This window comes from Orcinus orca, chromosome 15 (assembly GCF_937001465.1).
Source record: "Orcinus orca chromosome 15, mOrcOrc1.1, whole genome shotgun sequence".
Lineage (NCBI taxonomy): Eukaryota > Metazoa > Chordata > Mammalia > Artiodactyla > Delphinidae > Orcinus > Orcinus orca.
The window spans coordinates 61329919-61354427 of record NC_064573.1 but is presented as its reverse complement, the minus strand read 5'-3'; the positions used below and the strand labels follow the sequence as shown (position 1 = coordinate 61354427).

General features: G+C 41.9%; 2 protein-coding genes across 24 annotated transcripts in view; one reads left to right on the top strand and one right to left on the bottom strand.

Moving 5' to 3' along the window:
* The window catches only part of SPIRE1 (spire type actin nucleation factor 1), a 204324-nt gene extending 182372 nt beyond the window's left edge, over nucleotides 1-21952 (top strand). For 4 of the 8 annotated variants that reach the window (XM_033439464.2, XM_033439463.2, XM_033439462.2 and 1 more), the window contains 8 exons: nucleotides 3032-3119; nucleotides 7855-7997; nucleotides 10485-10658; nucleotides 14442-14579; nucleotides 15163-15233; nucleotides 15751-15778; nucleotides 15875-16011; nucleotides 18273-21952. In XM_033439464.2, coding sequence (XP_033295355.1) covers nucleotides 3032-3119; nucleotides 7855-7997; nucleotides 10485-10658; nucleotides 14442-14579; nucleotides 15163-15233; nucleotides 15751-15778; nucleotides 15875-16011; nucleotides 18273-18531 — 1038 coding nt within the window. In that variant the 3' untranslated portion in view covers nucleotides 18532-21952. The remainder of the gene's footprint in view (nucleotides 1-3031; nucleotides 3120-7854; nucleotides 7998-10484; nucleotides 10659-14441; nucleotides 14580-15162; nucleotides 15234-15750; nucleotides 15779-15874; nucleotides 16012-18272) is intronic. The other 4 variants (XM_033439466.2, XM_004275969.4, XM_033439465.2 and 1 more) reach the window with 2 other exon arrangements.
* PRELID3A (PRELI domain containing 3A) overlaps nucleotides 1-24509 on the bottom strand; it is a 106587-nt gene that overhangs the window by 10468 nt on the left and 71610 nt on the right. For 7 of the 16 annotated variants that reach the window (XM_033439474.2, XM_049698407.1, XM_033439467.2 and 4 more), the window contains one exon: nucleotides 21954-22017. The exons of 2 other annotated variants lie outside the window; for them this stretch is intronic. In XM_033439474.2, coding sequence (XP_033295365.1) covers nucleotides 21954-22017 — 64 coding nt within the window. 7 more of the 16 variants (XM_033439476.2, XM_033439480.2, XR_004486611.2 and 4 more) reach the window with 4 other exon arrangements.

Sequence of the window (24509 nt, the reverse complement as noted above, 5' to 3'; positions counted from 1 at the left end):
CGGAGCACAGGCTCTAGGTGTGCAGGCTTCAGTAGTTGTGGCATGCAGGCTCAGTAGTTGTGGCACACGGGCTTCGTTGCTCCATGGCATGTGGGATCTTCCTGGACGAGGGCCTGAACCCGAGTCCCCTGCATTGGCAGGCGGATTCTTAACCACTGCGCCACCAGGGAAGCCCTTGTAGCTTATTTTATACATAGTAGTTTGTACCTCTTAATCCCCTACCCCTCTATTGCCCCTCCCCCACTGCCCCTCACCACTGGTAATCACTAGTTTGTTCTCTATATCTGTGAGTTTGCTTCTTTTTTGTTATATTCACTAGTTTGTCATATTTTTTAGATCCCACATATAATTGAGATTATATAGTATTTGCCTTTCTCTGACTTATTTCACTCAGCACAGTACCCTCCAAATCCATCCATGTTGCTGCAAATGGCATAATTTTATTCTTTTCCATGGCTGAGTAATATTCCATTGTATGTATATGTGCGTGTGTGTGTATGTGTATATATATATATATATACCACATCTTCTTTAGCCACTCATCTGTTGGTGGACAGTTAGGTTGCTTCCATATCTTGGCTACTGTAAATAATACTGCTGTGAACATTGGGGTCCAGTATCTTTCTGAATTAGTGTTTTTGTTTTTTTCAGATACATACCCAGGAGTGGAATTTCTGGGTTATATGGTAGTTTTATTTTTAGTTTATTGAGAAATCACCATACTGTTTTTCACAGTGGCTAGACCAATTTACATTCTTGTCAGTAGTGTACCAGGGTTCCCTTTTCTCCACGTCCTCTCCAGTATTTGTTATTTGTGGGGTTTTTTTTTTGTTTTTTGATGATAGTGATTCTGACATCAAAATGACAGGTGTGAGGTGATAGCTCATTGTGGTTTTGATTTGCATTTCCCTGATGATTAGCACTGTTGAGCACTTTTCATGTGCCTGTTGGCCACCTGCATTTCCTGTTTGGAAAAATGTTCAGTTCTTCTGCCCATTTTTTAATTTTTTTTTATGTTTAATAGTATGAACTGTTTATATATGTTGGATATTAACCCCTTATCAGTCATACCATTTGCAAATATTTTCTCCCCTTTAGTAGGTTGTCTTTTCATTTTGTCAGTGGTTTCCTTTGATGTGCAAAAGGAAGTTTAAGTTTAATTAGGTCCCATTTGTTTATTTTTGCTTTTGTTTCCTGTTTTAAGAGACGGATCCAAAAAAATACTGCTATGATTTATGTCAAAGACTGTTCTGCCTATGTTTTCCTCTGCATTTAGGTCTTTAATCCAGTTTGAGTTTATTTTTTTAATGGTAGGATTAGTTTTCAAGTAGTCTGAAAGTGGGTGCAGCTGCCTGAGGTGGGCGTGCAGGGCCAGAGGACCAACCACAGTTTCTGGGAGCAAATCCCAAGAGGCCCTGAGCCACACCCCGTCCCTGCAATGGCCCTGCCTGCCCAGGACAGGCTCTTGGCTGTTCTCAGAGCGGGGATTTCAGACCAGTAAGTAGTGGGGTGCAAGGCATGGACATGTCTCAGACTTACGTGAAATTAGGCTGTAAAAATGATTCTAGGGGGCTTCCCTGGTGGCGCAGTGGTTGAGAGTCCACCTGCCGATGCAGGGGACACGGGTTCGTGCCCCGGTCCGGGAAGATCCCACATGCCGCGAAGCGGCTGGGCCTGTGAGCCATGTCCGCTGAGCCTGCGCGTCCGGAGCCTGTTGCTCCGCAACGGGAGAGGCCACAACAGTGAGAGGCCCGCGTACCGCAAAAAAAAAAAAAAAAAAAAATGATTCTAGGGAAGGTTGGCTGAAATATGTGCATTGGGGATGGTTTCTGCTGTTTGTTTCTAGCTCCCACCTCATAACTACTGGAAAGTCCTGGTATGACTCTGTTTTTCTTTTCCTATGAGATACTCTTAGCTTTTATTTCCTTTTTGACCTTCCATAAGCAGAAGGGGATTATGCTAGTTCTTGCTGGCTTTTCTAGAGACTTGTGTGACCTCCAGCGTGTCTGGAGTGGGTCTTTGCTTACGTTGCCTGACTTGTTCTTGGTGTTGAGTATCAAGAATGCGGAGGTTGCTGCTCAGACTGGCTTTGTTTGGACTGTGCGGTTTACAAGGCTTTCTTCTTCTCTTGTTCCTTGGCCAGATCCTTTGTAGTGAGGTGTGTTCAAAACTAATGCTTTCAGCAGTAGGTTTTAGGTTAAGCCAGTTTTTAGTGAATGGCTAATGCTTAAAGTCACCTTAAGTAAGTAGGTCAGAGAGAATTTTCACTATTTGTTTCACATAGTCATAGTCATATATTAACCTAACTTGTATATTTAAAAATATCAGTTTTCTATACATATTATGGAAATAAGTTGTCTTCTAGTTAATGTATATCCCCTGTCACATAGTAAATAGTAAATTTTTCATGAATAAATATTATACTTTATTTTGGTATAGTGTAAAACAAATTAAGAAGGTCTCTTCTCACTGGTAATAGGAATTTAAACTTTATTTGGCACAATGCAGACATTTTTCTAGATTCATATGACATTTCATGAAATATTTGTTTTCATTCATTCAACAAATATTTATTCATTACTTAGTAAGTGATGGATTTCGTACTAGGTAACAACGATGAACACGATACACCACATCTACCCTTGTGGGGTTCCAAGTCTATTACTTTTATAAGTGTGTTTAATACTCCACTAATGATAATATTAATCACCATTTCTTGTGTGCTAGGTAATGTGGTAAGCATTTTAAATGTGTTCTCAGATCTGTCCTTGTAGTGACCTATGGAAATTATGAAACTAAGATAAGAAACTTGCTCAGTGTCACATCACTCTAATGAGGGACAAAGCCAGGGCACAACCCAGACATGTCTAATTTTAGATCCCTTCTAGCTTGTCTCCAACTTGCCTTGAACCTTTGACATTAAAATTTTGTGCCTCATGTTAAATATTTATGAGTGAACATTATTAATTAGCATGAGATCTCTCTCTCTCTCTCTCTCTCTCTCTCTCTCGTCTGCCTGTGCCTTTCTCAGGAAGAAACTCTGCCCAGGTCAGCCAGCAGCAGTGCACCTTCCTCATTCCTTGAAGCTCCCTTTCTGGAGGCTGTGTCCACAAGGAAGAGTGAGTATTTGTAGTACAAAGAACTAGTGTCAGATGCCTTAAAAAACATACTTGACCTAAAAAAGGGAATCCCAAAGTGCCTTGTTGTCATTTGGGGTAACTAGTTAATTAAAGAACTAACCCTGGAATTTCACTAGTTAGGAAGAGAAATGTTGTTATTTTCCTAGAATGACATCATAACATAGGGCTAAACGGGCAGTTGGGTCTCAGATTCTCACCTTATAACAAATCAGTCACCTTTGGGCTTACAGATAATAGTTGTAGGGAATAGGTCAACTGTCTGTATGTATTTTTTAGATTAATAACCTCCTTATCTAAATTTAAACCAGAAGCTCTGAATAATCACACTTGTTATCATCCCCCCTGCACGCACGCACACACACACACACACACACACACACACACACACACACACACACACACACACACACACATCCTTACCCACGTACATTTGTAGATAGTAAAAACACCTTTATAACTCTTCAGGCAATACAGAATCTAAAGTTAAGTGATTTTTAAAAATACTATTGGTAATCTTTTCATTTATAAGATCAATATAAAGGATTAAAAATTATATATTAAAGGGGAGAATTCTGGGAAGATGGCAGAGTAGGAGGCACCAGAATTTGTCTTTCCACCTAGACAATAATTGCAGTGGTAGAATCTGTCTGATGTAATTATTTTTGGAACTCTGGAGTCTGTTGAATGCCTAAAACTTCCAGGGTTAACTTCAGTAGATTTCAGCTCATAGCACAGTGGCAGCTACTCATCCCCCACCCCCAGCCCCATGACAGGCAGCTATGTGCTGTTCTTAGAGCAGCTTGCAGGAGCCAGGGTGGACAAGAAGGACCCTGTCCTCCAGGTATTGGGGATCTGTCCTCTGATTGCTGATTACTGCTTCTGATTTCAAAAGTGCAAAGAGGCAGGCAGCCATTGTTGCCCTGTTGCTAGCTTCACCCCCTCCCCTCTAGCTGAAGTCATCTCCAGGGGATTTAAAGGGCTGGTGCCTTTCCCCCACCCCTTCATTTTTCATGTTTCCCCTTTTGAGAGTGAAAAGCCTAGAACATTCAAAAACAACGGCATATGCATATGGGAGGATTAGAAAGTGACTATGATTGCCCAGGGAATGGCTCATAAAAGACCTGAGGAAATGTTAAGTTTACACCTCAGGCTATCTTCAGAGATCAGCCTTCAACAGTAAGAAAAACAATAAACAAAAATAACAAAACCCTGGGGAAGGGGAAAATCTGACTTCCAGAGTTACCACATTGATAAATTCAAATGTTCAGTGTTCAACAAAAAATCAAAAGGCATATAAAGAAACAGGAAGATATGGCTCATTCAGAAGAACAAGATAACAGAAACAGGTCCCAGAAAAAGACCTGATGACAGATATACTAGACAAAGACATTAAAACAACAATTTTAAAGATGCTCAAAGAAATAAAGGACAATGTGAAGAAAGTTGAAAAAAACAATGTGTGAACAAAATGGAAATATCAATAGAGAGAAAACCTAGAAAGAAACAAAAAAGAAATTCTGGGGCTGAAAAGTACAATAACTGATATGAAAAATTCACTAGAGGCATTCAAAGACAGATTTGAGTAGGCAAAAGAAAGAATTAGCAAGTAGAAATTATCAAGACTGAAGATCAGAAAGAAAAAAGACTGAAAAAAGCAGAGACTAAGGGACCTGTGGAACACCATCAAGTGGACCAACATACGCGTTGTGGGAGTCCCAGGAGCAAAAGAGAAAGAAAGGGGCAGAATATTTGCAGAAATAATGACTAAAACTTCCTAAGTTTGATGAAAGACATGAATATAAATATCCAAGAAGCTCAACTGAGGTGAAGTCAAGAGACCCACACCAAGACACATTACAGGTATCCCCTGCTTTTCAAAAGTTCACCTTATGTCCCTTCACTTTTACAAAAGACCTACATTGATACCTGTTTTCACTAACTGAAAGAAATCAGCAGAGGATTTTTGCTTTTACAAAAAAAAAAAGCTGAAAAGCAAAACTAGTGTTCAGGGCTTTCCTGGTGGCACAGTGGTTAAGAATCCACCTGCCAATGCAGGGGACACAGCTTCAAGCCCTGGTCCAGGAAGATCCCACATGCTGCAGAGCAAATAAGCCCATGAGCCACAACTGCTGAGCCTGCGCTCTAGAGCCCGCGTGCCACAACTACTGAAGCTCATGTGCCTAGAGCCCATGCTCCGCAACAAGAGAAGCCACTGCAGTGAGAAGCCTGCGCACCATAACCAAGAGTAGCCCCTGCTCACCGCAACTAGAGAAAGCCTGCGTGCAGCAACGAAGACCCAATGCAGCCAAAAATAAAAATAAATAAAATAAATAAATTTAAATCTCCAGCCCAGTTTTCTAAAAAAAAAAAAAAGTGTTCAGCCTTTGCATCAGGCCACCATAACTTTGAACTGTGTCTGTGAGCATCTGTGCTTTACCTTGATTTATTTTGTGCATTCGTTAGCAAGATGTGTCCTAAGGTATTTGCTTCTTTGCTTTATACCATTTCAGTTTATGAAAGGATTCATAGGAATACTCTTTCAGATAGTGGGGGAAACCTGTATATTCAAAATTTCAAAAGACAATCTGGAAAGCAGCAAGAGAGAAGAGTGTCATCACACACAAGGGATCTCAGTAAGATTTTCAGCAGACTTCTCATCAGAAACTTTGGAGGCCAGTAGACCCTGGGCCACTATATTCTAAGTGCTAAAAGAAAAAAGTCATTAACTGAGAATCCTATATCTGGCAAAACTGTCCTTCAAGAGTGAGGGAGAAATCAAGACATTCTCATATAAACAAAAGCTGAGGGAACTCAAGACCATTAGACCTTCCTTTCAAGAAATGCTCAACAGAGTCCTGTAGGGTGAAATGATAGGACACTAGACAGTAACTCAAAGCCATATAGAGAAATAAAGATCTCAATAAAGATAAATAGATAGGCAATTATGAAAGCTAATATTATTATAACAATGGTTTGTAATTGTACTTTTTGTTTTCTGCATGACTTAACAAACTAATACATTTAAAGAAAAAAAGAACTATTAGTACAGAACTTAGTTTTACTGTAACTTTGGTTTGTAATTCCAAATCTTGTTTTCTGTATAATTTGAGAGACTTAAGCATTTAAAAGAATTATTAGTCTGTTTGGGGGCAGACAATATATAAAGATGTAATTCTGTGACACCATGAACTGAAAGGGATGGGGACAGAGCTATATAAGAGCAGAGGTTTTCTGTGTTACTGAAGTTAAGCAGGTATTAATCCAAATTATAGTGTTATAAAATTAGGATCTTAAATATAATCCCTATGGTAACAACAAAGAAAATAGCTATAGGATATAAACAAAAAGTAAATGAGAAAGGAATTTAAATATTTCACTATAAAAAATCAACTAGGGCTTCCCTGGTGGCACAGTGGTTGAGAGTCCGCCTGCCGATGCAGGGGACACGGGTTCGTGCCCCGGTCCGGGAGGATCCCACATGCCGTGGAGCGGCTGGGCCCGTGAGCCATGGCTGCTGAGCCTGCGCGCGCGGAGCCTGTGCTCTGCAGCGGGAGAGGCCACAACAGTGAGAGGCCCGGGTACCGCAAAAAAAAAAAAATCAACTAAACACAAAACAGGACAGGAATGCAGAAAATGAGGGACGAAATGCTATAAGGCATATAGAAAACAAATAGCACAATGACAAAAATAAGTCCCTTCTTACCAGTAATTACTTTCAATGTAAACGGATTAAACTCTCTAATCAAAAGACAGATATTTGCAGAATGGATAAATACATGATCCAACTACATGCTGTATACAAGAGACTCCTTGAGATGCAAAGATATAAACAGATGGAAAGTGAAAGGATAGAAAAAGATATTCCATGCAGAGAGTAACCAAAAGTGAGCTGGGGTGGCTACCAATTGATTAGAAATCAATAACAGAAGTAAAGCTCTGACAGCAGAAATGATTTCTGTTGTCCTCCTTATGTTTCCAAAATGTGAATCAGACCCTGAGACATTCTCCTTTTAAACCCTGTCCCCAAATATTCCTAGGCAGAGGAGCAGTGGCATATATAGTATTAACATTGAAGCTGGAATTTATTTTTTGAAATTTAAATAAAGCTTGATTTAAACCTAAGGATAAAATATCTTGATACACATCAAGAAGAAAAGAGTTTTCATATTTTATTTTCAAAAAGAATGTAAAAGGAGGGTACACTTGAGAATTCTGGTATGATTTGACACACAGAATACATAATTTTTACATGCTTTTAAAATAAAGTCCAAGATCTACTTCTTGAATTTTTTGCTCTAAAAATTTTTTATTGAATACAAGTCTTTTGTCCAATTAAAAGAAAATTTAAATAAAGCCTGAGACTCTTTAACTGCAAAATTCTGTGGAAAATACCATGATGGCATTTGTATTACAAATCTGAGAGACTGTTTATATTGTGTTTTATGCATGAATTTGAATGAATGTTAAAAACTGTTTTTTCCTTTTCCTTTCTATTTATGTAGCAAGTTTATCTTGCAAAGATTCTTCTATAACAATCCTTCCAGTATCCCCCTACGGACCTCCAATCTTAATATACCTCTCCAACAAAATAAACAGTTCATCTTTGAATGCAGTGTTTGTCACAAATGACAAAGGGTTTTCTGTTAGAAATTCAAAACTTAAGTTTTTTTTTACAAGAGAGTTGATTTCAGTGTGGTTCATTCCGTTTCTTTAGACCCTCCGAAGTTCTTGCCCATATCCTCCACACCCCAGCCAGAACGACGGCAGCCACCCCAGAGACGACATTCCATTGAAAAGGAAACACCCACTAACGTGAGACAGTTCCTGCCAGCGTCCAGGCAGAGCTCCCGGTCTCTCGTAAGTAACCGACAGACTCTGCAGAGTAACTTGCGAGCAGTTAGAGGGTCTGGAATCATTAGCTTCCTTGAGAAACTTCCAAAAGCTAGACTGAACTTTAAATAACCTTACTGGTTTTTAGTAGCTAAAGAAAACCAAACCTAAGAGTAACCCAAATGAAGTCTAACCATTCTTTGTTCATTTAAAGTACTTTTTTTTTCCCAGAAGGCTTATTAATGGTTGAAAGTATGGATATTTATTAAAAAAATACTTTCTTCCTTTCAAAGGGCATTAATCCACTTAAAAATTGTTGAAACTAAACAGAAAACTTAGTGAAGTCTGACTACAGTAGACTCTTTTATTGAGGCAGAAGTCCAAGGGGAGAATTTTGATCCATGAAAAACCATTGTTCATTGTTTTCAAGCATGTTTTGTGATATTGGAGCCAAAGCAGCTATTTGGACGGGTTGACAGTTTTTGCTGTTTTCCGGAGACTTCCAGGCTCATGTAGGGGCTACTCATTTCTCAGACAGGGGATGTGGCACACAAGGCCCTTCCAGGAAGAGCTAACAGGTCTGCCAGCCAGAGAAAGCCTGCGAAGACTCTTTCTGTCCCACTTGACTTCTAAAATACTTGTAGGCAAGATGCAGGGCTTCAGTCAATAATTCTACCAGCAGCCAACCTGATACCTAATTATTCTTCAGATTCTCATGAATAAAACACTGGACTACACTCAGTCCATACTTTTAGGCTGCGATGAATCACCAGGGGTTCAAATGAAGCAATGACAGAGGTCCCTCTGTCCAGGTGAAGGGAGATAGTATGGATCTTGTGAAGAAACGAAGTTTGAACCATGCTGATAGTGTTGAAATTTGATCAGTCTTCTCTATTCCCAAATAATGTGATTAAAGAACTAATGATTTCATGGCAACTCCTGTTAGGATTCCTCTAACTCCTAAATAATCACCACACACTGATACATGGTGAAGTACAGCCTCATCAGTGGTTTACCAACTGAAAAACAGAACTCTGACCCACCAGGTTCAAAGTTTAAAATCCAAAGACTTTTGTCAGTAAGTTATTTAGCAAAATACACAGTTATTGTCACAACTGGAAAATATTGTCACAACTGAAAAAGAGAGAACTCCTTTTTTTTTTTTCCCACAAGTCCAGCGATTAGGAGATTCTTTTCTTCACAGCTTTTCCTAGAAGTCAGTTTAGCATTCAGCTGTGTACCTGGCCTTGTGATCATATGACATCATTGTTGAGGTTAGGCTTAAATTTTAAAATTATCAGTGTAAAGAAACTGTCAGATCGGGCTTCCCTGGTGGTGCAGTGGTTGAGAGTCCGCCTGCCGATGCAGGGGACACGGGTTCGTGCCCCGGTCCAGGAAGATCCCACATGCCGCGGAGCGGCTGGGCCCGTGAGCCATGGCCGCTGAACCTGCACGTCCGGAGCCTGTGCTCCGCAACGGGAGAGGCCACATCAGTGAGAGGCCCACGTAACGCAAAAAGATAAAAAAATAAATAAAATTAAATAAAATAAAGAAAGAAACTGTCAGATCAACTACAAGGATTTTTTGGCTAGTGATGGAAGCTTTACCAAGAAAGGCCCGTGAGGTATATATTTCCTGGTGAAGGGGAACTCAGTGTGTGTGTGGTCCGGCTGTCAGTTTTTTATGGAGAAGGAGAGGAAGATACAACCCACATGCCATGGCGGAGAAGGGGCTCAGTGAGCAGGCAGGGGAGACCTGTGGTCGGCACAGAACTCTGCCCCCGAAGTGCCTCTAGACACCAGCTGAGACAAAAGAACCTCCAGGTCAAAGTCCTGACTTTTCTTGCCAGTAGTTTATCTTGGGAAATCCATAAAATCACACTCCTTTAATGGTAGTGCCATCTAGCTTGGTAAGTATTGTTTTTAAAAGTATGATAATTTAAAATTTTAGCTATGTTTTAGAAAACATGGAAATGTTTTGTATTTATAAGCTCTCAACTAAAAATGGCACAAATGTCTTTGTTGTTACTGATTTTCATTTTTATTGTATCTTCCTCCCTTTCCTTAGGATGTTGAAAGTGTAATTCTTTTCATCATTTGGTCAGATGATTGTGGATGACGCCTCTAAATGAAGGCGACTTGTTTTTAAGTACCGACCGGGGGAGGGGTGGCTGCGTGGTGTATGTTTCTGCATTCGCCTCTGGCCTGCATCCCACCGAGCCCTGTGCAGGAGACTCAGTGTTCACAGGACAGCCGAGTTCCAGAAAGCTTAAGTGTTGCCGTGTGAACTCTGAGGTTCTCTAGGCATGGTTGGGCTCCTGACTGATACATGTGGATGCAGACGATGGCATGGACTTGCATGTGGAATCTACCATTAACATCCTCCGTGGTGTTTCTGTTTTGTTTATTTTTGTTTCATGCTCTGTAATCGCTATTTGTAGGTCACTCATATTCAGCATTATTTTCTCCTTTTCTTTTTCCCCTGCCGTTTTCTTTTCCTTTATCTATTGTTCAGGTTCCTAGGATAACCAGAGTATGGCCAACGACACCTTTCCGACCGCTTTTTTCTACCCTTCAAACAGCTTCTCTGCTCGGCTCTCACCCTTTGGAGGCAGCCTTGTTGGGGGTAGCAGGGGCTATGTATTATCTGTGTGAGAGAGCTTTTACCAGCAGGTGGAAATCCGCAAAGGTTGGCCTCTTTCTGCTGGTTCTGGGAATTATTTTCCTCTCTGCCTCTTCGGCAGTGATCCCTCAGCTACCGCACTCTGCAAAAATTAACAGCTTAGATGGACACTTTGCTTCTGTTGATTCCAATCTTTGGTAGATGCGTAGATCACACCATGATCTCAATTGACGGGACGACAGTGAAAGGACAACAAACTCAGAATGCAGCGGCATCAGCACAGAGGAGCTGTGGGCGGTGCTTCTGAGCCCCCTGATTGAACCACGTCCCCCCACCCCCCACCCCCCAATCAGGGCCTTCCCCCAGCCCAGGGCTGCCCCACCCTCAGAAGAGCCGTTGCCCATACACTCAGCTGCCTGGCCAGGGAGGCTCGGGCACTCTTTCTCTTCTCCAGCACCTTTAAAGCTGTGTTGTGATGGTCAGGATGTTATGTGGTTGTTATGAAAAATCACCGTGCTTCTCTGTAGAGAGAAATTTGAAGTTTTTTTAAATTGATGTGATTATTTAAAATATTTTAAATAATTCTCATTTTGTATTGTTTTTGAGATTTTCATACAGAATACATTTTTTAAAGGAAGTATAATAGTTTCCGAACTTAAGTGGGATAAAAAGCCTCGGACCATATTGAGGTTTCCCCTGCCCCCAGTGTGACCCAAGCTGCTGACCTGCTGACCAGGTGTCGGCAGCCGCCCAGCCCGGCTCTCCACCATCCTGTTTACCAGACCTGTCCTGGATAAGCAAACCAGCAGCTGGTTTCTTTTTCTTTATGACCCAGCTTGGTTTAGAAAAGAGACTGAATGTAAATGAGGTACAACAGATTCCTTTCTCTTTATTTGCCGTGAAATACAGGATAGATCTCTTCTTTTTTTCATTTTAGATCTGGCCCTGTGAGCACATGGTCAGATGCGGAGGTGGCATTTAATCCTGTCCCTCCTGCTGCTGTTTCTGAAGATCTGCTGACATTTTATTTTTATTTTCAACCCTCCCCAAACAGTCTGTCTACTAAGTCTACATGTGACTTTAGACAGAGAACACCTTGAAATTTAAAGGTGAACTTGAAAAAAGAAAAGAGTAATTAAACTTAATATTTGCTATTTTTATTTAAATCTGCCTTCCTTTGGTTTATTAAAAACAAAAACCAATGGTTGTTTTGGATAATTGTCAAATATCTGCTACTTATTTATGAAGTTTTGGCTAACCAAGAACACTCTATAAAGTATGACCATTTCCACTTCTCTGGCTCAGTAACCAGATTATACACCATGCTCTCTGATTTCTGTGCTCCCTAACTCTGACCCCTTTTGAATGGTAAATATAACCAGAATATTTAACAAAAACTCAGCCATTTTAGTGACATATGTAACAGTGAGTTCTAAAGGCACATCTGCTCCTACAGTATATTGTAATCTCTGTTAAAACTCTTTAAGATTTAGCTTCCCTTTCCTAAATTTGGAAGCCATAGTGAAGCACAGAGCAGCCAGAGAATCAGAGTTGTGCTGCTCTGGTCCCTGGAGTCCATGCCATGAACTGAGGTCAGTGCCTGCTGCAGGTGTGACCTGGCCCATTGTAACAACGGGGACTAGGCTCGGCTCATGGGTAACCCTGAGTGCTCTTCACATTTTGGGGCATCAGCATCTCAGCAAGATCTGTTAAGGTTTAATTTGGCTTTGGGGATGTTGAATTAATATTTTTTGTCAGTTGAAAAAATAATGAAAGCTATTCTAGTAACTATTATTTTCTTTCATGTTGCATTAAAGTTTTGTTGTCCTTGGGAAAGCACCAGAATTAAAACATTAGCATTTGACCTGATGGAAGGTATTTTACTAAAGGGTAATCTGCTTGAAATTTTAAAAAAGAACAAGAACACAGAAAAATCCACTATTTCTTATTACATCTGATGGAACACTGGATTTGTGCATGGGTCAAAGCAGTAAGTTGGAAGTGTGCTTGACTGGCCCCTTTATGACTTGAGACTGAGGACTTGGAGCTGCGGGCTGTCTGGGTTGCTGTGTGTGGAGCATCCCCGCCACCCAGGCATCGCAGCTGTGACGTTGGCACCAGCACCATCTTCCTAATACATGACAGCCAATCTCAGGGAGTGGTCTTCTGCTTGTTTGCTAGATTCATACGTTATTTTACTCCAGCTCAGCAATATTGTCACATAGGTAACTGTCAGAAAATGTACGATAGTCATGCTTGTTGCTGATGAATAAAGATGACCGTAGGGATACTTCTTATGAACTATGTCAGAAGCTGAGAAAAGTTGCTGTTCAGACGTGTGCAGCTGACCCTACTATCTGTGCACAGTTGTGATGCCCAGCATTCGGAGGCGAGCCCGTTCCCACACTCTGTTCTCAGGGTCAAGCGAAGCTCAGGAAATATTGGACATGCCAACTTTTAAAGCTCTTCCCATTGAAAGAAAATTGGGTAATGGTGGGTTTTTTTGAGTATATCAGACATTCTAGAGCACATGAATTATCCTCCCACCCTCCAGATACTAAGCTCTTCATCTTAAACGTTCAATTGCACGATTTTTCCCAAACCATTTTTAGCAAATTTAATCTTCCCTAAGTTAGCTTGAACAGAGATGATTTTGTATTGATTATTTGTAAGAAGCAGTAGTTCTGCAAACTACTTTTTTTTTTAGTAAATGCTAATGTTTTTCAAGTTTGCAACCTAGATTTATTTTTGTTTTTCTCTGATTGAAAGACAGAACTAAATGTTAAAACTCCATAAACTCACTGCACTCATAGTCCTGTGCTGTCTCCTTTGGCTTGTTTGATTCCAGAATGCCTGTGAGCAGCACTATTGTGTGTGTGGGCGTGAGTTACAGTGTGTGTGCACCGAGGACATCGGGGTTGTGTCGCTCCGCCACAATAGCCCTTGTGAAGTCCAGCAGGGTGCGGGCGCACAAAACCGTTCTGTCTTTCTACTGGGCCCACCAATCAAGCGCAGGGCCGGCTGGGGAGCAGATGGTGTGAGGCTCTTTATTCAGTGGGATCAGTTACATCAACATCTTCCTCCACTGTTGTTAGGGAAACCATTAACATAAGACAGCCAACTTCGATATTTATCGTCAGAGTTCTCTGAGTGTCTCCACATCTGTCCAGTGCGGACTGTACTTCCGCAGTTGTTTAAAAGTGATGAGAGATCTGGAGAGTGTGGGGCAGCCTGACGAAGTACCTGCTGGCTTCCAGGTCCAGTTCCACTCACACTGTTAGGAGTTTTTAGGCTGTGCTGATGTAACTTACCACTAAATAACGCTTCTCAATATCGATTACTAACCACCTTCTTTTGGCTATTCTGGGTACCACAAATCAGTTTTTAAAACAGTACCAATGTTGTAGGTTTGCTATTTATCTATTAGCAGATATATACAACACAAAAGTAAATAATATCTTTGTGTAATCATGGGAGAAAACTGACAGAAATTTGGTTTAGAACAATAACATTTTTTTCCCAAGATTTCAATGCATAGATATGTAGCTCCACTTCATGGAATAGAGATACCTGAGGCAAAACATCTAAACAAATGTGAGGAAATTTTACTAATTGGAAATTTCAGTGGCTACAGTGTTTCACATGGTCCCGGAAGTTTTCTGCCATCTCTTGTCTCAGTGTAATTAGAAACTGTGTGGTCCCCAGAGTGAGCCAGCTCTGCTCCAGTGTTTACTGGGAAACCTCTTTTCTTCTCTGAAGCTACTAACCAGGTGACTGATCTGAAGGGGAACTTTGCCTTGCCAGAAGGGTGGTGGGAGCTTCTTATTCATGTGGAATTTTGAATTTCAGGAGGAATTCTGCTACCCAGTGGAATGCCTAGCACTTACTGTGGAGGAGGTGATGCATATTCGTCAGGTCCTGGTGAAGGCAGAGCTGGAAAAATACCAACAGTATAAAGATGTCTACACTGCTCTGAAAAAAGGAAAGGTAGAGCCACTTACAGTTGATGGATCAGCAGGGTTAGAAGATTGGTCGGTCACAGGCATGTCCCCTGAGGACACTGTCTGGTGGCCAGATGGCATAGGACTTTGGGGGGATTCTAGGAGGTAAGAGGCTTACCCCGTGGCAGGCAGTCCCTTTTCTGCCTTGCTCACAAAAGTATTTTTATTTCTCCCTGAGAAATTGAAAACCAGAAGGTTAAAACCACCATAATAAATAATGGTATGCCTTCATAAAACAAGGTCTGCCCTTAGTTGTTACACTTTTAAAGGATTGTAGAGAATATGTATCTGAGAAACAGAGAAGACTTTTTCAGAACCTTCTTCAGGTTGCTTTCATGGTGGCAAGACCCTTGAGAACTGTGGTCTTTTTTACCATTTAAAGGTAGAATTATAATCAAATACAGAGCAGATTATAATTATCACAGAACCAAACTTAATAAAAGGGTCTCTAAATGCTCTTCTCCCTTTGTCTACTAAACTTTCCACATATAAATGTGTGTCCAAACATGCAAATTAGGAAATTAACTATTGGCAATGCCTTTTTCTCCTTTAAAATTTTTATTTTTTAGCTCTGCTTTTGTTGCCGAACCAGGAGATTTTCCTTCTTCACTTGGTCTTATACCTGTCAGTTCTGTAAGAGGTAAGGCTTTTGTAATTGATGACAGCAGTCAAGGATCCACTGTTTCATCATTTTTCTCTGAGGAACAATATTAGAAATAATCCAGTCTGTTATCATGTGCTGTGCTTGTAAGTTAGTAATAGTGATTGCTTCAAGAGTGGACAATTATTTGATATTAAGCCTGGAAAGTTTCTCTGCATGTATTTCTTTTCATATCCAAGATAGGTCTAATAATAATATGTCATGTTGAACAGAAAAAAATAGATGTGACTGTCACGTGATCCCAGGATAGACAAGTAAGAAAATCCCAAACAGACGTAAGTTGATCCTTTCATAGGACAGTGTAAGAGTTAAGTTTTACAGTGTGATTGTCTTTTTGGCAATCCAGTTGTCTCAGTTTGTTACGTTCTGATAGAAGAAGCAGAGAGTCCAGGGGACTTACTGTAGAAATTCACAGCCACGCAGCCTGCGGCTTCTCTAACTCTGCAGTTGCATTCGTGGTTATCACGCTGAGTAACACTTCTGATTTTGTGTACAGGCCGGTGTGCTCACAGTGTTGCAAAAAGGTAAGCTAAGCTTAGTGAAATCACAACTTGTGCTAATTTTATTGACTCTGCCTCTTTAACAGTACTGCTCATTCTCAGTTTTATTTGGGATACTAGATGCGGCTGCCCTCCAAGCCATACTCCACCCTTCCTATCTTTTCATTGGGACCTTCTGCCTTGCAGAGAGGGGAAAGTTGTATGAGGCCAGAAAAACCCTCCACTGGCCACCATCGGCCACTTCGGAGCATTGCCAGGTGAGCAAGGGGCCGGGTCTCCAGAGCATCCTTTGTGAAAGGCGAGAGCTCTTTTGAGGACTATGGTGATATGGTGGGGTTTTGGCTTGCAGGAGTTTGGGTGGGTGGGTGGCTTGGTTTTAATATAGTTTTGACTTGTACACAAATCTCCAAAACTTGCCAAAGGTCACATGACAAGGGATGATGGCTAGCTCCCTGAAAGATACTTAATCTCTCAGTTTAATTTTTTTTCTACTTTGGAAGTAATTACTTTTGTGTGTCCTTTAAAAGTCATCTTTAAAACTGACCTTGTTTTCAATGGAGTTGAAAACTTGAACATAACAGTCTAATCTTTCTTTCCTTCTTTAGTTTTGAAAAAAATCTTTTTAATCCTGTGTTTACAGTAGTCTGTGATAACTTTGGCTTACTTTCCTATTGTAAAGGCAGAAATAAAGCTTTATGCCAAGAGCTGACAATTTAAAAGAAAAAAGGTGCCCGAATAGCAATCCCTTTGCATTTAATGCAGAGTAAGGTTAGTGTTGGTCCTTAAGAAAGACAGGAGGTCAGACCACACGCTGGCAGGGCCCAGGGTGTTGGGGTTTTATGTACCAGCGGCCTCCTATTTGGGAGGGACACTGGTGTTGGTGCCAGATGCTGGATGGTGGCCATTCTGCATGTCAGGGTCTGTGGACAGTGAGGTGAGGGAGCTGAGAGCCCAGCAGTAACCTGTACCCGAGGTTCCTGCCCCTGTGCTCAGTCCCCATCCTGACCTCTGAGTATGGGCTGCTGTCCATGGGCTCAGGCAGGCGAACTATGGTCTGTTCTTTTCTGCACTAGCTCTGTGTTCCTGTTTGGTTTAATTAAAATAGTGAATGAGTAGATGGTTCCTAGTTATTTCCAAAAACTATTCACAACATTTATGATGATGTTGGTCTAGTTAACTCCAGCTCTCTGGAATCCAAATAGTCAGTCACCCAGATATAGAGAATTGTTGTGGAGCGGGAAGCACATTTGATAAATACGAAATGACAAGAAAGCTGGTCCAAAGATAATTTTTCAGGATTTGTCGTAGGATTAAGATAAATTTACTTCAATTTCTTATAGTCTCACCTACCATCTACAGTTAACTAATGTTCATTAACCATGACACAGGGTCACTGGAGAAAGAACTTGAAGTTTTCTCTGAATCATCAGAGAGATTAGCAACATGTACTTCATTTCATTTCGGTTGTTAAAGTTCATGATCTATCTACGTATAGTAGTCAGGTGAATACTCTGAATATCCTATTTTCCAAAAATTCTAGAAGGGATACTAAGAGCTTTTAGTAGTAGTATTTTTTTTAATATAACGTTATTTATTTATTTTTATTTTTGGCTGCGTTGGGTCTTCGTTGCTGCGTGTGGGCTTCCTCTAGTTGCAGGGAGTGGGGGCTACTCTTCGTTGCGGTGCGCGGGCTTCTCACTGCAGTGGGTTCTCTTGTTGCGGAGCACGGGCTCTAGGTGCACAGGCTTCAGTAGTTGTGGCACATGGTCTCAGTAGTTGTGGCTCACAGGCTCTAGAGCACAGGCTCAGTAGTTGTGGTACGCGGGCTTAGTTTCTCCGTGGCATGTGGGATCTTCCCGGACCAGGGCTCGAATCCGTGTCCCCTGCATTGGCAGGTGGATTCTTTACCACTGTGCCACCAGGGAAGTCCCGTATTATTATTTCTTAGTAAAAGGTTTCCTGGTTTCTTTCTTTAAAAAATTTTGTTTCTTTTTTTTTAATAATTTGACATGTCTTTTTTAAATTTTTGGCTGCATTGGATCTTCATTGCTGCGTGTGGGCTTTCTCTAGTTGTGAGCAGGAGCTACTCTTCATTGCAGTGCACAGGCTTCTCATTGCGGTGGCTTCTCGTTGCGGAGCACAGGCTCTAGGCACGCAGGCTTCAGTAGTTGCAGCACACGGGTCAGTTGTCATGGCACATGGGCTTCAGTAGTTGTGGCGCACGGGCTTAGTTGCTCCGCGGCATGTGGGATCTTCCCGTACCAGGAATCAAACCCGTGTCCCCTGCATTGGCAGGTGGATTCTTAACCACTGCGCCACCAGAGAAGTCCCCAAAAATATTTGGAAAGTTGTCGCCAATTATAACTTCTTCTTTGGACAACACTGACGTGACTAAATCACCCACCCATTCCATCATGTTTTGCCAACAGATTTACTTTTTTTGCACATATTTTCTTAGTATTGCAGTAGAACTATAAGTAACAATAATGGATGTCGTAAATGTTTTGTTTTTTTCCAGATTGTCCTCAAAATCCAAGTCTGTGGACAAATCAGATGAAGAACTCCAATTTCCCAAAGAGTTGATGGAGGACTGGAGCACCATGGAGGTGTGTGTAGACTGCAAAAAGTTCATTTCAGAAATCATCAACTCAAGCCGGCATAGCCTGGTGCTGGCCAACAAAAGAGCCAGATTGAAAAGGAAAACGCAGTCTTTCTACGTGTCCTCGGCAGGCCCTTCGGAGTACTGCCCTTCAGAGAGGACCATCAGTGAGGTCTGAGCCCCGTGCATTTGTGTGCAGAGTCGCATTCGTGAGAGAACACTGAGCGGGGCTGTCTTCTCGCCGCAGTTAACTGGTTCGGGTTTGCATGAGATCAGGGTTTTGCTGCATCACACTGTTCCACAGACTGAACACTGTGTTCATATCAGCCAGTCCCTTGTCTGCACTGAGAGAGGACAGTAGTTTGAAACTTGCTTCTGTGTGTGTGGTGATTTGGAGGCCAGAAACTTTTTCCTTAGTTCAGTTCTTTACTGTCCCTCAAATACTTTTCTGACTGAGGCAGAAAGCTTCTGGTGTGAGAAATCGGTCTAACACAGGCGTCAAAGTCAGCACAGTCTAAGCAGTAAGTCATATTGGCATTTCCACCCGACAGTGTTCCTGCCTGATGCACACAGATCCCTGGAGGCTGGGCCAGGCTGTTACCATCTCACAGCACAGAACCTACAAGGATTTGCTCATGCTCTCAAACTGGTTTTAAATTATTGTTGCTCTGAGATAAAGACTCGGGAGGGACTTTACTCTGCGCTCCAGTACAAAGCATCTGAATAAGCTGTACGCTCAAGTGGGCGCCCATGTCCCCCACGCTGTGTCTGTGCCCGGGCAGTGGGGCGGTGTCTCTTGAGGCAGGTGCAGGGCTTTCCTTATCTTGAATGTATTATGGTTACTAGTGGTTTTATATTGGAGGTCTAAGATTTAAAGTTTTGTGGCATTTGGGGACAAGGGCAGGCTAGAAGTTTGTCCAAAAGTTGAGTATTTTGGCCAATAGGAGAAGGGCTGTGAGTGCGTCGGCCACGCCGCAGGGAACGAGCTGGAGCGCTCACATTTCCAACCGCGGTTTTCATAACTTTAGTCTCGCCATCACGACTAAATTAAGCCACAATTTGGTATCTGAGGTCTCAAACTGAAATTTATTTTTATAAATGAATTTTAAAAGCAAAAACATGGTCTAGTTCATTTAAAATTAACCTGCTGATAGGCTTTGTGGATGCTTTTTGCACACATTCTCCTTGTAAGTGACTTGAGTAGGACGGGTTTTGATGAAGCCAGGTTGAGGCGGCACTATACACTGTCATTTCTCGACTTGTGTGGCCCATTCCGTGGCCATCTTTATGATTTTGGTTCACTTGGCAGACCAGCCAGTCAAGTTGCCAGTCATGTTTGGAAGCTCGGTTAATGCACATGCACAGCAGTTTCCTGAACACTCTCTAGAACACACCTGTAGTCAGCACCGCTCACCAAAAGGCAGGGCAGTCACACTTCACACCACCTCACAATACAGGAATATTTCTATAGCGAATTAACAGTAATACCTCAGAACTGCCCTGGTAGTGGTTTTACGTGACTGAAATTTATAAATTAGTAAATGGCTTAAAATTACTTACACTTACAAAATAAACTTTACCAACTGACTGAAGTAATGCATGTTAACAGTTTGTCTGTATTTGCATGTAAAAGTGGGCCACCAGAGAACCCTTACTGATTATGGAAACGTTTAAAGTTTTAAAGACTCTCACGTAAGAGCTTTAAACATTATATTGAGTGAATCTCATTTATAAAATTTTGGTGTGGGCTTCCCTGGTGGCGCAGTGGTTGAGTCCGCCTGCCGATGCAGGGGACACGGGTTCATGCCCCGGTCCGGGAAGATCCCACATGCCACGGAGCGGCTGGGCCCGTGAGCCATGGCCACTGAGCCTGCGCGTCCAGAGCCTGTGCTCCGCAGCGGGAGAGGCCATGGCAGTGAGAGGCCCGCGTACCGCAAAAAAAAAAAAAAAAAAAAAAAAAATTTTGGTGTGAGCAGCTTCTAAACAAACAACCACCAGGAAGGGTGCAAGGGAGATGGGGTGGTGTTTGTATCCATGCACAGACCAGACCTAGGAGAGTGTGCTTTTTAAAATAATGACTTGGGCTTCCCTGGTGGCACAGTGGTTGAGAGTCCGTCTGCCGATGTAGGGGACACAGGTTCGTGCCCCGGTCCGGGAAGATCCCACATGCCGCGGAGCAGCTGGGCCCATGAGCCATGGCCACGGAGCCTGCGCGTCTGGAGCCTGTGCTCCGCAACGGGAGAGGCCACAACAGTGAGAGGCCCGCGTACCGCAAAAAAAATAAAATTAAAATAAAATAACTAGTTTTTTACAGGTGTTATTAAAACACAAGAAACTAAACCCCCTAAATGAGAATCCCGTCCACATTCACAAGGCACATAAAATCTAGCACATCTAGTCTTTGACTTCACTTCTCCAGGTTTGTGACACTGTGCAGGTTGTCTGGGCATTGTGGGCACCTCTTAGCAGAGCGTCCACAGCACTGTCCACAGCACTAACAGGCTTTGCCAAGTGTATTGAAGAGGTCAAGTGGGTGGTAGGTCTCCGTGGGACAGTTTGCAGAAAGTACAGAAAAGGGCACATGGCACAGCTAATATTGTAGAAATCAAATCAGCATCACTATCTGGTGCCAAAACAAATTCTTGCATTTACCCCCTCCCTCATCCATGGCATGTATCCCCAGCACCTCAACCAAATCGGGTAACTTCCAGAGGGTCATTCACTGCCAGCCTGTGGGGCGTGGTTTCAGTCCTCAGCCTCCTTTGACCTGAGGCCTAGCTTCCTCCCTCCCTTCCTACTGGGATAACACACCTTCCCAGGCCTCCTCTTTGTCCTGGTTGTTGGCACTTACTTCTGGTCTGACAACAACAGCATCATTGGCTGGCTGGTCTCCTGGAGCCTGATGTATCCCAGTGGGGGGCTTCACTTTCACCCTCTCCCTCCAGGCTCACACCCTCCCTTGCATCCCCTGCCTCATGAGCTCACCCTTCTCACAGCTGAACTTTCTGTCAGTTTAGGATAGATAAGAAAGCTTGTAAATACTGTAATATAGTAATTAATATTTGAAAGGCGTTCATTCAGTGGACAATGAGAATTAACTCTCCCAAGGCAAGTAAAAGTTAAATCAAGTAATTGATTTGTACATCGACTTAACAGTCTTACTAGATTTCAAGTCTTAGGCCTTTCAAATTAAACCAGAAAGTTGTTATGTAGGAGTTTTTAAAATGATCTTACATTTGATCAGATCCCATGAACTCATAAACTCATGTCATGTGATTAGCACCGTGAGCTCATACCATGAATTTTTTAAGGCTTTTATTTTTCTAACTGTATTAATAAATGTTGGACTGATTTTAGGTGTCACATAGGAGACATGAAAGTTTTAAATTATGTTGCTGTTTGCTAAAGCAAAATAGCAGACAATTTTGTACATGCAAAACTGCTGAAGGGCCGTGGGGAAATGTGTACACGTTGACCTGGCTTCCTGTGTGTAAAAGTCAAGGTACTGCTGGCATTCAGTGTGACATGACAGTACTAAACGTTTTCCATTAAAGTCTTTTAAAATTTATCAAGGGGAAAATAAATGACTTTACATCATACCTTCTTTGTGGAGTTCCTGTTGTAAAATGATGATGTCTTTTGGTAACTAGCTGTTGGAAACCACCTAGGTTGGGAAGACAAGATATATTTATATGACATCAGCAGTTTATGATCAGCTTGAGAAATACAATCTACAAGGACCACACTGGAAAAATAAATGAATATGAGCAGTCACCGTAACTCTGCTGTGTCACCGAGCAGCCTGCCTCCTTTTTCAGCTCAGCAGGGTAGGAAACTAAAATCTATAAATAGTATATATAACAATTATTATATAAGAAGTCACATCTGTGGCGACAAATTATGTATAGAAAGATAAAGCTTTTATTTTTTTTCCTAAATCGAATTCCTCAAGGTATATATTCTTAAAATGTCCAATGAAGAAAATTTCTTGCTGTAGCTCTTAAAGGGTCGAGAAAAAATGAGGAAGATTAAACCCAGAATGAATTTAGGAAAGTTCTTTTGTCTTTATGTTAACTAAATATAGAGCATCATTAGCCCTTTACGTACCAAACATTACATGATATTGAGTGTGATATTAATTCATTACTTATTTGCCAGATATATTTTAGGCTCTTCTTCCGCTAAAGTTTCTCTGTGACGTGTGTAACAAGATGTCAGCTCATAATTCTAATGTTCACTGACTTTCTGAATCCGGGTCACAGCCCTTGCCTTGTGCCTCCTGAATTCCAGAGACACAGAGAGGTCGGGTACCAGGAAGGGAAGCTCTGGGTAACCCTTATTTAACTGCAACTTTCTTTTTCCTTCTCAGCTCCTGTTGAGAAGTTGTATAGTTGCAAATCATCAGAGTCTAGAATTTCATAAGGAGAACTCTTCTAGGTAAGGGCTTGATTGTGCATATGATGTGTTTCAAGACTCCAGTTACACACATACATACATCAGAATGCGCCTTCTTCCTGCATGTCAGCCTAAGGCCCACGTCTAGAAACATCTCCCTTTGCTCATCCAAAAAAATTTAAGAGCTAAGAACCTACTTAATATAAAATTCTGCTTGCACTAATTAAATGTTCAGGTGCAGTTACCTGGCAGACTGAATTCACAATGCTGTTCTGGCTCGTTCCATTAAAATGTGTATGATGTATATATTTATCTATTTAGAATAGATTTTACTGTGTGGAACATTCTACAGCTCTGTTTCTGCTGTTGAATTGTGATGCTGGTGGCAAAATCTGAGCCACTTCCTTACCATCGAAGTAGTGGAAGTAAAAGGGCTTCAGAACTGACAGGACACAGTTCTCTAAAAGTGGGCTCTTGAAAACTGGGGCATTAATTAAATTTCACTTATGTCCCTGGGGCTTAAAAGCTGAGGGATCACCTGGATGTTCCACTCACCCAGGGGGCCAGACGCTGGCTCCTGTACTAGGAGTGAGTGCTCTCAGAGCAGCTCCAACGAACGTGACTGTCTATGAATTTAAGAAAAGGCAGAACTTCCTTCCCTCAGGAGTGGCTAGAAAGAAGGGGCAGCCTCACTAGAAGTTTGCCCTTCTGTATAATTCTTTGCTTTGATGTTCCCATGTAACTGCAGGAATCATCTGTTGGTCCCTGGCGTACCTCCCCCAGTAGTTCCTTTCCCTAGGGTAACACAGCAGAAAATGTCACACCCCAAACTTTTCCGGGAACAACAGTGTTTGGGAGAGTGGAAATGCCAAAGAGAAATTGAGGATTTCTGGAGAGCTAACCTGAATATCAAATTCCTAAGCAAACATGGTGTAAAAGCTGCAGGAAATCACTTGGGAGAAAGAGAAGGAACAGCAAGATTCTGCACAGGTAAACCTCAGCAGTGTAGCTCCTGCAGCAGGGAGCCTAAGGTGTAAACAGAAAACAGAATAACTTCTCATTTAAAGGGAAAAAACTTTGATCTTAGACACCCCAAAGACAGAAGAAGCCTGAGATTTCAGCTGTCCACCAAGGAAGGGAAGATGACTTGGGTCATCCTACCACAATCTCAAGGTCATTTAAGGAGTCAGATTCACAGACTGCGAGCTTGGACTGAGCACTGTGGGTGTAATTGGCTGGACACCCCCACTTCTGCGCGGCTCCTGTGGTGGCCTAAGGCCCTCCTCCTGGTGCAGCCGGTGGTGGGCACACCTCCTTCATGGTAGGAACTGGAGCTGACTCTGCTCCACAATGGTATTCACTTGCAAAAAGAGCTTTATGATAACTGGAAAAAAAAACACAAACTAGTCTGTAATTAGTGAAGCAGAACCTTCCAGCAGTACGTGGTCTCAAGTATCTGAAATGGTTCTAACTAAACTGCTCCAGCATGGCAGCAAAACAGCTATCAGACATTGGGAAAGCACCTTAACATTTCTGGATTTCTGTTTCTTCAATTTTAAAGTGAGGGTGTTGGATGAGGTGGTCTCTGAGGTCACTTTTAACCAGGAAAGACACAACACACGGGGTCAAAGAACCAGTACTGCACAAACACTGAACAGTGAGTAACCGAGAGCATGACCCACTGTAGTGAGAAACTCAGAGAGATCTCTGTGCATCCACGCCAGCACTTTTACTGAAGCCAAGTGTTATTAAACAATATTT